At 44.2% G+C, this 17,457-nt stretch overlaps 1 protein-coding gene across 6 annotated transcripts in view; it reads right to left on the bottom strand.

The window, feature by feature from the left end:
• Tec (tec protein tyrosine kinase) overlaps positions 1–17,457 on the bottom strand; it is a 148,946-nt gene that overhangs the window by 20,878 nt on the left and 110,611 nt on the right. For all 6 annotated transcript variants that reach the window (XM_045130227.1, XM_045130230.1, XM_045130232.1 and 3 more), the window contains 5 exons: positions 16,032–16,160; positions 11,279–11,319; positions 9,621–9,793; positions 8,329–8,394; positions 862–916 (listed from right to left, as the gene is read on the bottom strand). In XM_045130227.1, coding sequence (XP_044986162.1) covers positions 862–916; positions 8,329–8,394; positions 9,621–9,793; positions 11,279–11,319; positions 16,032–16,160 — 464 coding nt within the window. The remainder of the gene's footprint in view (positions 1–861; positions 917–8,328; positions 8,395–9,620; positions 9,794–11,278; positions 11,320–16,031; positions 16,161–17,457) is intronic.

Here is a 17,457-nt window from a genome sequence, read left to right as displayed (position 1 = left end):
TGTGACTTCCTTATTAAAAGAAAAAATGTGGGCTGGAGAGATGGCTTAGCAGTTAAGGCAACTACCTGCGAAGGACCCACATAAGCCAGATGCACAAGGGGCACATGTGTCTGGAGTTTGTTTACAGTGACTACAGGCCCTGACGTGCCCATTCTCTCTGCGTCTGTCTCTCTTCTATCTCTCTCACTCTCTACTTGCAAATAAATGAAAATTGAAAAAGAAAGAAAGTAAGTAAGTGGCGGGCTGGAGAGATGGCTTAGTGGTTAAGGCATTTGCCTGCCAAGCCAAATGACCTTGGTTAGATTCTCCAGGATCCACATAAACCAGATGCACAAGGTGGCGCATGCGTCTGGAGTTCGTCCACAGTGGCTGAAAGGCCCTGGTGCACTCATTCTGTTTCTCTCTCTCTCTCTCCCTCTATCTCTCTCTCAAATAAGTAAATAAAAAGAAAAAAAAACTTTAAAGAAAAAGAAAGAATGTAAACACAGAGATGGAAACGTGTAGGGAAAAGGTGCCATAAAGAAACAGTGACAAAACAGCCATTTCCCAGCCAAGGAGACAGAATCCAAGAAGACATCTTCCCCTTACAACCCTCGGGAGGAATCAAGCCGCCTGACCTTGACTTTGGACTTCCAGCCTCCGTAGTTATGTGACAAAGTTCTGTGTTAAAGTCACTCGGCTCATGGCTGTTTTTTATCGAAGCCCAGCAAACCAACACACCAATATTTTCTAAGTGGCATTAAATCAGTGATCTGCATTTACATCATGGTCTCTTCAGGCTTACGCAGAACAACTGATTAAGAATTCATGAAAATTCATTTTTACTGAGATGGAATTCACAAAATAAAGGCACACACTTACTTCCATTCTGAGGAGTTGCTCTGCTTTGCTTCTATTTGTATTTCTGCAATACCACCTGAATAGAAGAAGATAAAAATAGGCCTCAGACTTTTAAAAAATATTTTTAGGGCTGGAGAGATGCTCAGCAGTTAGGGTGATTGTCTGCAAAGCCTAATGACCCAAGTTTGATCCCCCAGTCCCCACATAAAACCAGATGAACAGAGCGGTGCATGCATCTGGAGTTCACTGGTAGTGGTTAGAAGCCCTGATGTGCCTATTCTCTTAATCTCTCTGCCAGGTGTGGTGGCACACACCTTAATCCCGGGACTTGGGAGGCAGGCGTAGGAGGATGGCTACAAGTTTGAGGACAGCCAGAGATTACACAGTGAATTCCAGGTCATTATGGTGTCTCTTCACTGAATGTCAGTAGGTTCCAAGTGCCAAGAAAAAGGAGCTCCCTTTAAAATCAGGCCACCCGGGTCTTTCAGGCTCTGGTTTCCAGCACTTTCCCTCCACTGTGGTCACCTAAGACTCTATTGGAGGCCTCTGTGCCCTGTCCAAGCACCACTCCTTCCCTTCCTCCCACCAGGCTCTGCTCTTGGTGCCACACCCTAAGGCTCTGCAGATCTGCCCCTTCCTAACCTTTTATTAAAAAATGTTGTTGGGCTGGAGAGATGGCTTAGCGGTTAAGCGCTTGCCTGTGAAGCCTAAGGACCCCGGTTCGAGGCTCGGTTCCCCAGGTCCCACGTTAGCCAGATGCACAAGGGGACGCACGCGTCTGGAGTTCGTTTGCAGAGGCTGGAAGCCCTGGCGCGCCCATTCTCTCTCTCTCCCTCTATCTGTCTTTCTCTCTATGTCTGTTGCTCTCAAATAAATAAAAAATGAACAAAAAAAAATTTAAAAAAAAAATGTTGTTATTGGGCTGAAGAGATGGCTTAGTGGTTAAGGTATTTGCTTGTAAAGCCGAAGGATCCTGGCTCAATTCTCTAGGACCCACATAAGCCAGATGCACAAGGGGACGCACACAGCTGGTATTTGTTTGCAGAGGCTAGAGGCCCTAGCGTGCCCATTCTCTCTCTCTCTCTATCCCTTTCTCTGTCTCAAATAAATAAATAAAGTATATTTTTAAAATGTTTTTTATTTATTTACTAGGGAGAGAGAAAGAGAGAGAATGGGCACACCAGGACTTCTAGTCACTACAAATGAACACAAGACGCATGCACCACCTTGTGCATCTGGTTTACGTGGGTCCTGGGGAATTGAACCCAGGTCCTTAGGCTTACCAGGCAAGTGCCTTAACCAGTAAGCAGTCTCTCCAGCCCTTCCTAACCTTTGAAAAGCATTATATCTCCGCATTACCATCTCCCTCCTCCTGCTCATTCCCCAGTATAATCCCTCCACGCTACCATAAGCAAATGGGCCGGAAGAACAAGAACAGGATAATTTCCTTTGGTCTTCAGTTTTAAGTTCATTTTGTCGGATGCTCTTAAGTTATCAAGGAACCCTCCACTACTATCAAATACCCTGAGATTTTGAATGTCCCAAAGCCAGCCTGGCTGTCTGGGCATCTGAATTTCCACTACAGTCTCAGCTTCTCATAAAAGCCTCTGACCCAACTCACGCTCTGACAAGACAACACAAAGGCTTGCCTGATTGAGGAAGGCAAACACACACACATCAAAAAAAAAAAAAAAGACCAAAATATAAGGCAAGATCTCTATCTGCCTGGATTCTTTTATGCATCAGCCAAATGAAAACAGACCCTCGGCACCACTTAATGATGGTGGATATTTTATTTGGAACCTGAGGTGATTAACTTGGCCTCACAATTATTAGCATCTCATTATTGTGGATCACACTTTATGAAATGAGACCAAGGTCAACAAAACGGCCATTCTGATAAGTCCTTTCCTGAATGCAATAGGGACAGGAGAAATCAAGAGAATAGAATGGATTCTGTCCCTAAAACATTTCTATTGGTATAAAGATCATCTGCCAGGTGCCAAGAACAATGATAAAAATTAGCTAAGGAAAGATAAATGAAGCTCTAATTATGTATTAAAAGCTAGCAAGAAAAGAAAAAACTAGCAAGAAGTTAGAGACTAGAGGAAGTCTGACTGACAACAGAAGATCCAGTCCCACGTCTTCACAGTGAGATGGAGAGTTCAGATGCAGGAAATGGGAAAGCTTTGTGTAGCTGACAAAAAGATATGAGAGCTGGACAGATGGCTTAGCAGTTAGGGCACTTGCCTGTGAACCCTAAGGACGCAGGTTCAATTCCCCAGTACCTACATAAGCCTTGTACATCTGTACAAGGTGCATGTGTCTGGAGTTCATCTGCAATGGATGGACATCCTGGCACACCCATTTTCTCTATCTCTCACTCTCATATACTGCTCTCTCTCAAATAAATAAACTATTTAAAATAATAATAACAAAGAGGAGGTCTGACACTTAGTCATCTGGAAATGTCAGACCCTAACCAAGTTTTCGGACGCTTCCCATAAACTCAGAGTTTTTTGTTTTGTTTTGCTTTGCTTTGCTTTGCTTTGCTTTGCTTTTTCAAGGCAGGGTCTCGATGTAGCCCAGGCTAATCTAGAATTCATTATGTAGTCTCAGGTTGGCCTTGAAGTCACAGTGATCCTACTATGTCTGCCGCCTGAGTGCTGGGATTAAAGGCGTGCACCACCATGCCCAGCTAAGAACACCTAATCTTTCAAAAATATTATTTATTTATGTAAAAGAATGTGTGTATGGACATGCCAGGGCCTCATGCCACCATGCCACTGCAAACAAACTGCAGACTCCAGTGCCACCTTGTGTGTCCGGGTTTCTGTGGGTGCCTGGGAGCCAAACCCAGGGCTGTCAGGCTTTACAATCAAGCACCTTTAACCACTGAACCTAACGTCCACCATGCCGATGAACTTTCTTTTCTGGAAGGAGTTTTCTCTGATCCTCTGGTCTCCAAACTGTTCTGCCTACCCACACAGGGCACAGCTTTCAGCTTTGCCCCACCTGGCTTAGCATGGCACGACGCCATGTCGGAAACCCCTGGCCCTGGCAGGGAGCACTGAAGGGGCTTCCCCACACCACAGACGTGGGCAGGAGGACAATCCCTCCAGGAGATCAAATCTCCAAATTTACACTACAAACAAAACATTCCTGGCCATGTTATAAACTCCAGTATTGAAGATCCTTATTTGAAATTCCATGCGTCTTCCAGAGGAGTCCTCATAATTAGATAAGGATGTTCTGGTTTCCATGCACCAAATGGTCATGGTTTTTTCTTTTAAAAAATGTCCAGTCTGGGCTGGAGAGATGGCTTAGTGGTTAAGCTCTTGCCTGTGAAGCCTAAGGACCCGGTTCGAGGCTTGATTCCCCAGGACCCACGTTAGCCAGATGCACAAGGGGGCGCACGCGTCTGGAGTTCGTTTGCAATGGCTGGAGGCCCTGGCATGCCCATTCTCTCTCACTCTCTCTCTCTGCCTCTTTCTCTGTCTGTCACTTTCAAATAAATAAATAAACATGAAACAAAAAATTTTTTTAAAAAAATGTCCCGTCTGGGCTGGAGGAATGGCTTAGTGTTTAAGGCCTGCAAAGCCAAAGGACCCAGGTTCGATTCCCCAGGACCCATGTTAGCCAGCTGCACGAGGGGGCACATACATCTGGAGTTCATTTGCAGTGGCTGGAGGCCCTGGTGCACCCATTCTCTCTCTCTCTCCCCCTTTCTCTGTCAAATAAATTAATTAAATTAAATATTTTTTTAAATGTCCAGTCTCGTATTTAATTGAATGAAATTGACACACAATTGTATCACAAGGATACATGTCAGAAATCCCTAATCCAACAAATTCAAAGGCAAAATGCCCCAAAACCTGAAATGTAATCTGCCAAAAATTATATCCCACACAAATTTGCTTCATGCACAAAATTAAGAATATTGTAATTAGCTGTTTAAGGTATGTATGGAATATAAGTAAATTTTGTGTTTAAACTTGGGTCCCAGCCCCAATAATTCTTTTTTTTTTTCGGAGGGGGGGGGTTGAGGTAGGGTTTCCTTCTGGCCCAGGCTGACCTGGAATTCACTATGTAGTCTCAGGGTGGCCTCGAACTTATGGCGATCCTCCTACCTCTGCCTCCTGAGTGCTGGGATTAAAGGCGTGCGCCACCACACCCGGCTCCCCCAATAATTCTCATTATTCTTTTTTTTAAAATATTTTTTTGTTCATTTTTTATTTATTTATTTGAGAGCGACAGACACAGGGAGAAAGACAGATAGAGGGAGAGAGATAGAATGGGCGCGCCAGGACTTCCAGCCACTGCAAACGAACTCCAGACGCGTGCGCCCCCTTGTGCATCTGGCTAAAGTGGGTCCTGGGGAACCGAGCCTCGAACCGGGGTCCTTAGGCTTCACAGGCAAGCGCTTAACCGCTAAGCCATCTCTCCAGCCCAATTCTCATTACTCTTATAGGAATAGTAAAAAGTCTGGAGCTGGAGAGATAGCTTAGCAGTTAAGGCGCCTGTGAAACCTAAGGACCTATGGTCTATTCTCCAGTGCTCAGATAAGCCAGATGCACAAGGCAGTGCATGAGTCTGGAGTTCATTTGCAGTGGCTGGGAGGCCCTGATGTGCCCGTTCTCTCTATCTGCTCCCCCCCCCCCGCCTCAAATAAGTAAATAATAAAAATAAATAAATCTGAAAAACCCTGAAATCTGAAACACTTCTGGTGCGAAGCATTTCTGGTAAGAGATGTTCAATCTGCATCACCTCTGAGACACAGGGATCATTTCTTAGAGCAAAATGGAAACAAGTTAGGGCTTGTGTTGAGCATAAATGTGTTATTTTACCATGCCACTTAATGCTCTGAGCTTTCTTTCCCTTACTGATGAAAGGACTAGTTTAGACTTGATATTATCTATGGTTCTATCTATTCCTGATTAGTAATTTTATTTCTTGAAGAAAAAAAAAAAACTTGAAGAAATGTGTTAACTATAATTTTTGTTTTTTTGAGGTAGGGTCTCACTCTAGCCTAGGCTAACCTAGAATTTACTATGTAGCCTCAGGGTGGCCTTGAAGTCATAGCAATCCTCCTACCTCTGCCTCCTGAGTGCTGGGATTAAAGGCGTGTGCCACCACGCCTGGCATAAAGCAGTCTTTGTTCTAAGCTTCTGTGCTGGTTCTTGCCCCAAACTGGGATTTTGCCAAATTAGCAATAAGTTCTTGGTCCTGGTACTTCAAATCAGTCCAAGTTTTCATCTTTTAGCCCATTCCCTTTTGCTAAATGTTTTACTATATTTTTCTAAAATATATTTAAGATCAGAAACAATTACATAACCATCCACCATAATGGTAAGGTTGCCCTCAGAAAAATAAATTTGTAGGCAATTTTGTCATTGTGCAAACAGCAGAGTGTACTTCCAAAAAAATACCTAGACGGTACCGCATACTACATCCGCAGGATATAGGCGTGGGTTATTGTTTTTTAAGTTACAAACTGTGCAGCATGTCACATTATGAACACCTTAGACGGCTGTAACACAACAGGGAACGCTGTATATATGAACATATGTAAGCACAGAAAGGCACAGAAAAATGGGCAATCAGAATTCCCCAGCTCCATCGCAATCTTTTATTAATTTTATTTATTTATTTATTTATTTATTTATTTATTTAAGAGAGAGAAAGAGGTAGGTAGAGAGAGAGAGAGAGGAGAATGGGAATGAGCACACCAGGGCTTCTAGCCTCTGCAAACTAACTCCAGATGCATGCACCGTCTTATGCAATTGGCTTACATGGGTACTGGGGAATTGAACCTGGATCCTTAGGCTTCACAGGCAAGCGCTTTAAGCACTAAACCATTTATCTAGTCCAGCATTACAATCTTAAGGAGCCTCTGTCAAATACAGAGACTGTGTTGGCTGAAATGCACCACACAGCACACAACTGTTCATTGTTTACATTTCTGCCTACTGGTGACATCACGTGACAGGATCACTCCACTGAGTGCTGGAACTTTCTAAATCAGTCTTCTCCTAGATTTTAAGGTATGCTCATGTTATCATAAATGACACTGACAATGCAACAGCTTGTTGATTTGAAGGAAACAAATGATTTGTTAATATTCCAGCTCACAATGACCACAAGCATAAGCTGGTACAAAAAAGCCTTGCATTAAAACCTAGTTTGAATGTAGATGTGTTTGAATACTTAACCCCAGGTGATGGTGCTGGCTGAGAAGGTTGTGGTACCTTTGGGAGGTGAAGCCTTGCTAGAGGAAGTGTGTCCACTGGGGGGCGGGCTTTGGAGTGTTACAGCTGAGCTCTTGCTACATCCTCCCTGCTAAAGTGAAGAGGTGATGCCAGCTATCTGCTCCTGCCATGTTTTCCCTGTCACAGTGAAACTGCCTCTTGAAACTGTAAGCCAGATAGAAACCCTTTCCTCCCATAAGCTTCCCGGAGCCAGGTGTTTAGTTGCAGTATTGAAAAAGCAAATGCTTCACCGGGTCATGAACTCTGTGGGGAGAGGCTTAGTACAACTGTTCTGGGAAGTAACAGAACAGCATGCATTAGGAGGATTAAGTTCAAATATATAGACTTTTCCCAAAATATAGACCTTAGGGATTTAATTTAAGACAGTATAGCCAGGTTAGCCCTATTAATTTAATATAGCAGAGATATCAAAACAACCTAAGATTTCACAAATAAAAAGTGGTTATATAAATTACTGTGAATCCATATGCCTGATGGTACCCATGTGGCTTAATATAGTGGCAGGTTTATGTTAAGAACTCAGTAAATGTTTAATGAATTCATGACTAAACAAACTAATACAGCTATGAAAATATTTTCTAAGAACATTAAATGGCAGGAGGAAATATTCATTCATAATACACTGCTAAGTGGGAAAAGGAAATAAAAAGAGTACAGTCAGCATAAGTCCATCTTTTAAAAATTTTCAAAGAAAATATTAATGTTGACAGAGGTCAACTTTGGCTCATAAGAAATATTTCCTTCTATTTTTTTAAAAATTTTTATTAGCATTTTCCATGATTATAAAAAAATATCCCATGGTATTCCCTCCCTTCCCCCCCCACACAACACTTTTCCCTTTGAAATTCCATTGTTTCCTTCTATTTTTAAGGGTTTAAAATTTATATACTGTTATTTTAATTAGAAAAAGGAAACAATAAAACACTTGAAAGGCCACTCTGGGAATGTTATTCCCATACCTCAAAAGAATGAACAAAAATATTTACTTCAAAATCAGCTAAGCTGTGATTTCTTTAAGTCAGTTCAATTATGTCTGCTTATATAATAACATTCACCCATAATACCTTCAAGAAAATGTCATAAAGATAATTTCAGTCTTTTTTAGTGTATCAGATAGGTTGGTACCACCTTCTAAAGGCAAAGATATCCTTTAATCTTCAAAACTAATTAGGTTAATTAATTCTGGTTTAATACATTCATAAAATAAACATTTACTTACTCATACTGGTCTAAGTTGTTTGATTTCTTTCCTGTGACATAATTACTTGGGATATATCCTTCACTCCTAGAAGGATGAAAAATACTTTAAGTTTACATAAGTTACTTGACTGAGAAGCTGTTTATAGAACTATGACTGACTTTCTGACCTAACTAAAGCACGTCCCCTACAGTTTGTAAGGAAACCCAGATGACTACATAGTACAGCGTATGTGTATCATATGGTCCTCTACAAAGTAGTTTCACATTTGATCCTCACCAAAAAAAAAAAAAAATGAGGGGCTGGAGAGATGGCTTAGTGGTTAAGGCACTTGTCTGCAAAGCCAAAGGACCCAGGTTTGATTCCCCAGGACCCACGTAAGCCAGATGCACAAGGGGGCGCATGCATATGGAGTTTGTTTGCAGTGGCTAAAGGCCCTGGTGTGTGCGCTCTCTCTCTCTCTCTCTCTCTCTCTCTCTCTCTCTCTCTCTCCCTCCCTCTCTCCCTCTTAAATAAATAAATAAATGAAATATTTAATAAAAAAAAGCCAAGGTGCAGGGCTGAAGGGATGGCTTAGCGGTTAAATGCCTGCAAAGCCGTAAGACCTAGATTTGATACCCCAGTACCCATGTAAGCCAGATGCAAAAGGTGGCACATGTGTCTGGAGTTCATTTGCAGTGGCTGAAGGCCCTGGTGTGCCCATTCTCCACACCCCCCTCTCTCTATCTATCTTCTTTCTCTCTCTCTCAAATAAATAAACTTAAATTTAAAAAAACTGAGGTGCACAGACATTATTGTAGTGATTTCTGGTGGGGAAAGCAAGACTTAGAAAGAACAAGGTGTTCTCTCAAGGCCCCAAAATTAGTTAGCAACAGAGCTAGACATTATTATCCAATACTCCATGATGCTGGCCCCAGTTCATCATTTCTAGGGATGTTTTCAAGGAACTACAAATTCTCCCCAAACTGTTGAATAAATCCACCTGCCTTTACACCTCAAGAGTCCCTGCAGAACACTTCCCCAAAGGGCAGAACTTGACCTCCGCACAGGGACCACTGGGACACGTGTGAAACATGCCTACAACACCTTCAACCGGGCGTGGTGGCGCACGCCTTTAATCCCAGCACTTGGGAGGCAGAGGTAGGAGGATCGCTGTAAATTCAGGGCCACCCTGAGACTACACAGTGAATTCCAGGTCAGCCTGAGCTAGAGTGAGAACCTACCTCAAAAAGAAGGCAGGAAGGCAGACAGACACATTGTGTATGGGTCTAGCTATCCTTTAGTCACACGGCACGCGGGGACGGAACTCTTACCCGTCCTTGTTTCGGGCTCTCCACCAGTGGACGTCATTCTTCTCCAGTATGATATACTCCTGGCCTCGCTCCAGTCTGAGGTCGTGAGCCTCTGTCGCTTGGAAGTCATACATCGCCACAACCACTTCTTCCCTCGTGTCCTCTTCGGGGGGAACCGGCGGGGGCGGCCTTCTCTGAGCGGAGAAGAAACATTTATTTGAAAGCGCATTCTTTACATGAAACTGATCATGACGTGACGCCCCCATCACCAGGAAATGAAACTGAAACCTCAGGCTGAGTATAAGCAGCCTGTCGTAACCTGGTGCTTGCCCACGTTTGCCAGTGTCGTCGCTACTAGATGTTGGGTGGGACTCAAGACTCGGTGAGGCAAAAACGGCCTTTCAACATCATAAAGTAGTGACAAGGCTTGTTTTCCAGAGAGAAGTTAAAAGAACCATGTGAGCAGAAACCCGGAGGGTAGAGGTAGATTCACCTCCGCATGGTCTGCAATAGGAAAACACACTGTGGAGTCTTCTAACAGATCTCCCTCCACTCACAGGAATTCGCATTTCATTTGTTCGTTTGCTTGCTTGTTGTGGGGTTTGTTCAAGGTAGGGTCTCACTCTAGACCTGGCTTACCCGGAACTCACTCTGTGCACCCAGGCTGGCTTTAAACCCACAGCGATCCTCTTACCTCAGCTGCCCAAAGGCTGGTTTTTTGTTTTTTTTTTTAATTTTTTTTTTGTTGTTTATTTTTATTTATTTGAAAGCGACAGACAGAGAGAAAGAGGCAGATAGAGAGAGAGAGACAGAATGGGCACGCCAGGGCCTCTGGCCACTGCAAACGAACTCCAGGCGCATGCGCCCCTTGTGCATCTGGCTAACGTGGGTCCTGGAAAATCGAGCCTTGAACCGGGGTCCTTAGGCCTCACAGGCAAGCGTTTAACCACTAAGCCATCTCTAGGCTGGGGTTTTTTAAAGGTGAGTGCCTTGGCTGGATTTGCATGTCTTCATGCTTCAATGTGTAAGGCACACGCTTAGGAGCTGACACACTTAGTCTCAATTATTCTTAATGCTGCTCACATGAACTAGGTATAACTCCTAAGTTACATCTGAGGCAACAGTGGCTTAAGTACCCAGAGTCAGTCACATCCAGTCCCCTTAGCTAACTAAGGTCCTGAGTCCAAAGTACGTATTTTTTTTCCAACACAGCAACCTCATCAAAGGAAGTCATTAAGTCACTACGGTCACTCCTTTGTCGTATTATGGTCTTAAGACAGAAACATTCCTTTTAAAATATTCCTTTTAAAAATCTTATGTGTGCCGGGTGTGATAGCACACGCCTTTAATCCCAGCACTCGGGAGGCAGAGATAGGAGGATCGTCGAGAGTTCGAGGCCACCCTGAGACTACATAGTGAATTCCAGGTCAGCCTGAGCCAGAGTGAGACCCAACCTCGAAAAACCAAAAAAAAAAATCTCATGTGACCTCAAATAACTACTCAAGCCAACCTACAAGCAAATGCCAGGTCTCCAATGACAATTCAAAGGAGTGTTAGCATGTTTGCTCCTAGGATGGTCTTGGGGGCCAGCAGCATACATGAATAAAGCCTTGTAAGGCACACAGGCGTTAAAGCTGGAAACAGAACGACGCGGCAGTCTACGGCCAGAGACCACTTACCTTCTTTGTTTCTGGTGCTGGAGGCAGCGCTTTCCTCACACCTGAAAAACCACCAACAAAAGAATGTCACAATGTGGGCTGAATGGATGGCTTAGCGGTTCAGGCGCTTGCCTGCAAAGCCAAAGGACTCAGGTTCAATTCCCCGGGGCCCACATAAGCCAGATGCACAAGGTGGCCCGTGTGTCTGGACTTTGTTTGCGGAGGCTGGAGGCTCTGACACGCCCATTCTCTCTGTCTCTCTCTCTCTCTCTCACACTCTCAAATGAATAAATAAATGATAAAAGTATTTTTTAAACTCCTGAAATCTATTTTTAAAAAGTATGTCACAATGCCATCTCCCGAAGACTGATAAGAACAAAAGCAGTGGAGAAAAGAGAGTGAGCACACTGGCGTCACAATCTCCGAATTCCCACCAGGGCATGAACAGGGCTCTCGACGGCGCTTGCTGGGTCACACCTAAGCCAGGGTTGGGGTACAGGAGAGTAAGTGCTGGTTCGCTTGAGGCTCTGACGTCAATCACAAAATAAAATGAATAAGCACCTAAACCAGATTACAAAAGACTCCCTTATCATGGGGCTTCACATCTACAGTTAACTCCTAGGCCACCATGCTATTAAAATATGAAGTGGAACAATTCAGAAGATTGAGCCTGCATGGTTTGTTGGTAAGGGTGATAAGATTCCTCACTGTCCTGCTCAAACCCTCCTGGGGCAGCACTGCTACCCCACATCCACCACGGTCCCCGTCAGTCCGACAGATCAGTGGCGGTGGTAAGAGACCACAGCCCTGCTTTACTGAGTCATGGCCTCCAAGGGCAAGAATACCACTGGGCCATGCCAAAGGGAAGCTGTAAAGAGAGCCCTTAAAAGTAGTAAAAAGCGGGCTGGAGAGATGGCTTAGCGGTTAAGCGCTTGCCTGTGAAGCCTAAGGACCCCGGTTCGAGGCTCGGTTCCCCAGGTCCCACGTTAGCCAGATGCACAAGGGGGCGCACACGTCTGGAGTTCGTTTGCAGAGGCTGGAAGCCCTGGCGCGCCCATTCTCTCTCTCTCCCTCTATCTGTCTTTCTCTCTGTGTCTGTCGCTCTCAAATAAATTAAAAAAAAAAAATGAACCAAAAAAAAAGTAGTGAAAAGCTGGGGAGTGAAAAGCTGGGGTCTGGCGAGATGGCTTAGCAGTTAAGACGCCTGCCTGCAAAGCCAAAGGATCCAGGTTCAAGTCCCCAGTACCCACGAAAGCCACATGCGCAAGGTGACACATGTGTCTGAAGGCCCTGGTGTGCCCATCCTATCTGCCTATCTCTCTCTCTATCTAATAATAAATAAATAAAAATACAAAATTTAAAAAAGAAGTGAAAAGCTGAAGTTGACTTAATAAGAAAAGAAACAAACTCAAATCCTGAGATGACTAAGATCTGTGTAACACAAGGAGGAATTGAGTGTGTCATTACAATAGTTGTTTTATTACTAAGCATTGTGACTAATCTCTTACTGTGCCTAAGTTACAAATACTTTATGACAAGGATGCATGTACAAAAGAAGACAGTATCTAGAGGCTTCAGTATGACCTGTGACTTCAAACTTGCACTTAAGATCAGATCACTGGCAGACAAGGTGGAACTGACTATGATGACATCGCAGAGACATTAATCCGCTTTGGCAGTTTATCCCTGCCTCTACAATCTTGGCCAGACACATGGCAACCCAGTCAATGGACATGGGATGAAGTTGTAACCCAAGGGCTCTGTGTACAAATAGGGTGGACCACTTTTAGACCCAGTCCCTAAAGAACTTCCTGGGGGATGTCCTCCCCCCACCCCACTCCCTGGCACTTTCTGTTGCCAGAAAGACAGACTGCCGGAGCTGAAACAACCCCTAGAAACAGCTGCAAAACCACTTGAGGCCAGCTAGTTAACTCTGCTTGGACACAGGAGATTAAAACAAATACTTAGCTTAAGTCACTGTGATGGCGCAGGTCAGACTGTGCTCTACCTATACCAGCCTGTAAAACTTAAAGAGGGCCGGGCGTGGTGGCACACCCCTTTCATCCCAGCACTCAGGAGGCAGAGTTAGGAGGATTGCCGTGAGTTCGAGGCCACCCTGAAACTGAAACTACATAGTGAATTTCAGGTCAGCCTGAGGGTCCTAAGTCAAAACACCAAAAAAAAAAAAATTGAAAGAGGGCTAGAGAGAGGGCTTAGCAGTTAAGGCAGTTGCCTGCGAGGCCTAAGGACCCAGGTTCAATTCCCCAGCACACACACAAGGCAGATGCACGAGGTGGCACATGCGTCTGGAGTTTGCTTGCATTCTCTCCATCCCTCTCGCTCTTTCTACCTCTCTCTCCTCTTTTTCTCTGTCAGATAAATTTTTTAATTAAAATAATAGAAAATAATGGGTCTGGAAAGTTGGGCTTTTCTTGTTACTGTGCTAGATTAACATCAGCACACCCCAAGAAAATCAGTGTGTAGGGATTCGTGAACTCAGAGATGCCCTTGCGGAAGGAAGTACCCTGCGCCAGGGCCACGCTGCTTGTCTCCAGAAACTGTGTCTATTCTGACTGACATGGTGTAGTAGTTTGAACAAATTCTCAGGCATTTTTTTAATTTATTTATTTGAGAGCGACGTCCACAGAGAGAGAAAGAGACAGATAGAGAGAGAGAATGGACGCGCCAGGGCCTCCAGCCACTGCAAACGAACTCCAGACGCGTGCGCCCCCTTGTGCATCTGGCTAATGTGGGTCCTGGGGAATCGAGCCTCGAACCGGGGTCCTTAGGCTTCCCAGGCAACTGCTTAACCACTAAGCCATCTCTCCAGCCCTCGGGCATTTTTTTGTTTTTTTTAATTAAGCTGGAGCTTGCACCTTCCATCCCCAGTGAGCGGAGCCCTGCTGGGGAAGAGGAGGTGGCGCTGGGGACGGATCTTTTCGCCCAGCCCTGGGGTGTGTTCAGAGCGCCGGAGCTCTGGCTGCCCACGACTGCTGACTGCTGCTGCTTGCCGCTACTGTTTCTCCCTCTACGCATCTGTGGAAGTGAGCCAGCTTCTTCCACCAATGGATTCTGCAATCCGGGAATAAATGCTTTCCTCCCACAAGCTGCTTCTGCCCGTGCGTTTGTCCAGCGACGTGAAGGCGGCTGCAGCACACGGGAAGCATGGCACCCGGCCCTGGCAGCAAATGAGAAGTGCAGAATGCCCCACGCGATGGCACTTTAACTTTCAGGCTCTGAGCATTTCTAGCTTATAACTAAGGGCCTCTCCTTTCCAGGACTTAAAAAGGGCATCATGGATTAAAATTAACCCTGAAGGGCTGGAGAGATTGCTTACTGGTTAAGGTGCTTGCCTGCCACATTCAAATCTCCAGGTCCCACATAAGCCAGAAGCACAAAGGTGAGGCAAGCGCAAGGTCGCACATGCCCACTAGGTGGCGCAAGCGTCTGGAGTTCGACTGCAGTGGCTGAGGCCCTGGTGTGCCAATTCTCTCCCTCCCTATCTCTCTCTAAAATAAAATAAAATAAAAAATTAACCCTGAACATTTTTATGTATCTGAGCATTGACACAGGAGTATCACAATGTTCTCCCACTGTGAAGCCACTTCTAAATCCGTACCACTGAGGCCCATCCACATGAGAAAGGGCCTCTCTTGGAGGACCTCTTACCTCCAGCCTCAGGTCTGGGAAGGGTTTGTGTACTGACAAATATACACACATTCACAACAAAAGCTGATAAAAAAGCCTCGTGCTTTTTTATTATTTTTGTTGTTGCTTTTGAGGTAGGCTCTCACTCTAGCCCAGGTTGACCAATAATTCACATTGTAGCCCAGGCTGGCCTTGAACTCACTAAGATCCTCCTGTCAGTCTCCCTTAACATACTTGGCTTTTTTTTTTTTTTGGTTTTTCAAAGTAGGGTGTCACTCTAGTCCAGGCTGACCTGGAATTCGCTATGTAGTCTCAGGGTGGCCTCGAACTCACAGCAATCCTCCTACCTCTGCCTCCTGAGTGCTGGGATTAAAGGCGTGTGCCACCACGCCTGGCTCTATTTTTTTTTTTTTTTTTTTGAGACAGAGTCTTAATATGGGTAATGAGGCTGGCCTGAAACTCTCTCAATCTTCATGTTCCAGCCTCCTGTGTTTGGGGGTGACAAGCATGCACCATTACACATGGCTCAAATTTTGAATAGATTTTTTTTTTTCAAAGTAGAACTGCATTCTAGCCCAGGATGACCTAGAAGTCACTCTGTAGACTCGGGTTGGTCTTGAAACCATGGCAATTCTCCTACCTCAACCTCTCAAGTGTTGGGATTAAAGGTATGCAGAACCTGACTAGATTCTTATCTTTCTTTCTCTCTCTTTTTTTTTTTTTTTTTTTTTTTTTTTTTTTTTGGTTTTTTGAGGTAGAGTTTTTCACTCTAGTCCAGACTAATCTGGAATTCACTATGTAATCTCAGGGTGGCCTCAAACTCATGGTGATCCTCCTACCTCTGCCTCCTGAGTGCTGGAATTAAAGGCATGCGCCACCAAGCCCAGCTTAGATTCATTTTTAATAGGTTTCAATGTTGTGATAAAAGCTCTCCAACAGAGTCTACCTTTTGATTACATAAAGTTCTACTGCTAACTAAATATAATTATTCTTATGACCTACCCTCCATTTGTGCTTTTCTAAACAGCACACTCTAGTTCATCTAGACCAAAATCATATCACCTTCTCACAACACCAACAATACGTTCACTCTGTATATAAATTAGAGAGTTAGATGAATACTTACTACTCTCAAAGAGGTTATATTTTTCACACCCGGGGGCTAGTTTTTCAGTTTGTCTGCAACACTGGTAACTTCCATCCGCCCAAAATTTAGGATGATATTTAATCATGATATCATTGTTGTTCTTTATTTCTGTAATTCACAGATGCATTACTGGTTAACAAAACAGACTACAGCACTTTTTAATATGTTTATTTATGTATATTATGTATAATAAGCAGACAGAGAGAGAGAACGAATGGGTGTGCCAGGGCCTCTAGCCACTGCAAATGAACTCCAGATGCATGTACCACCTTAAACATCTGGCTTTACATGGGTACTGGGAAATTGAACCTGGGTCCGTAGGCTTTGCAGGAAAGTGTCTTAACCTCTGAGCCATCTCTGCAGCCCCTAGAGTACAGAACTTTCAGTAATTGTCAAACATTAGTTCTTCCCTAGCCTAGCAAGCTTATGTGCGGTGATCTGCGTGTGAACTGTCCCCCAACACCTCATGTGACCGCTGGTAAGCTTCATACCTAATCGCCAGCTGGTGGCGCCTTGCTGGAGGAGGTGTGTCTCTGGAGAAAGACTTTAAGGTTTACTAGTCCAACTCCAATTGCCACAGGATGCTTACTCCTGCTGCTTCCTCCAGACTATGTGACAAGCTGTGCATCCTGCCGTCTGCTCTGCCACGCTTTTCCACCATGATGAAACGTCCCCTCAAAACTATAACCCAGGACGAGCGTGGTGGCGCACGCCTTTAATCCCAGCACTCGGGAGGCAGAGGTAGGAGGAACTGCTATGAGTTCGAGGCCACTCTGAGATTACATAGTGAATTCCAGGTCAACCTGGGCTAGCGCGAGACCCTACCTCAAAAAACAAAAAAAACAAAAAACAAAAAAAACTATAACCCAAAATAAACCCTTTCCTTCCATAAGCTGCTTTTGGTTGCGTGTTTTGTCCCAGCAGTGAGACAATAACTAATGTTATAAGAACACCATCATAATGTTACACAATTTAGTATTTAGAAAAAAACTAAATGATTCTCTTTTCCCTCCTTTTTTGTTTTCTGAAATACTATTATAAGCAAAAGTGACCACTTCTACTCGATGAATAAATGCAAAACTCAGCCCATATAGTTGTGTACCATAAGTGAGGCAATGGATATCATGTAGAATAAATTACCCGTTTATACATTTCATGAATATGTGAATCTATCCACACCAAATGTTGATTATACAGGCAATTCTTAGAAAATGCCAAATCTTGTTATCATGGAAGTCCACACCTTTCAACACACTGCATGCTAGATGAAAGTATGCTTTTCTTAGAAACTATAGGCAACTAGAAAGAATCAGATTTTTAAAAAGGAAGTTAGGGTCTGGAGAAATGGCTCGATGGTTAAAGGCACTTGCTTGCACAGTATGACAGCCTGGGTTCAATTCCCCAG

This window comes from Jaculus jaculus, chromosome 11 (assembly GCF_020740685.1).
Source record: "Jaculus jaculus isolate mJacJac1 chromosome 11, mJacJac1.mat.Y.cur, whole genome shotgun sequence".
Classification (NCBI taxonomy): domain Eukaryota; kingdom Metazoa; phylum Chordata; class Mammalia; order Rodentia; family Dipodidae; genus Jaculus; species Jaculus jaculus.
Note: the sequence above shows the minus strand (reverse complement) of the source record. Positions and strands in the feature narration are given on the sequence as shown.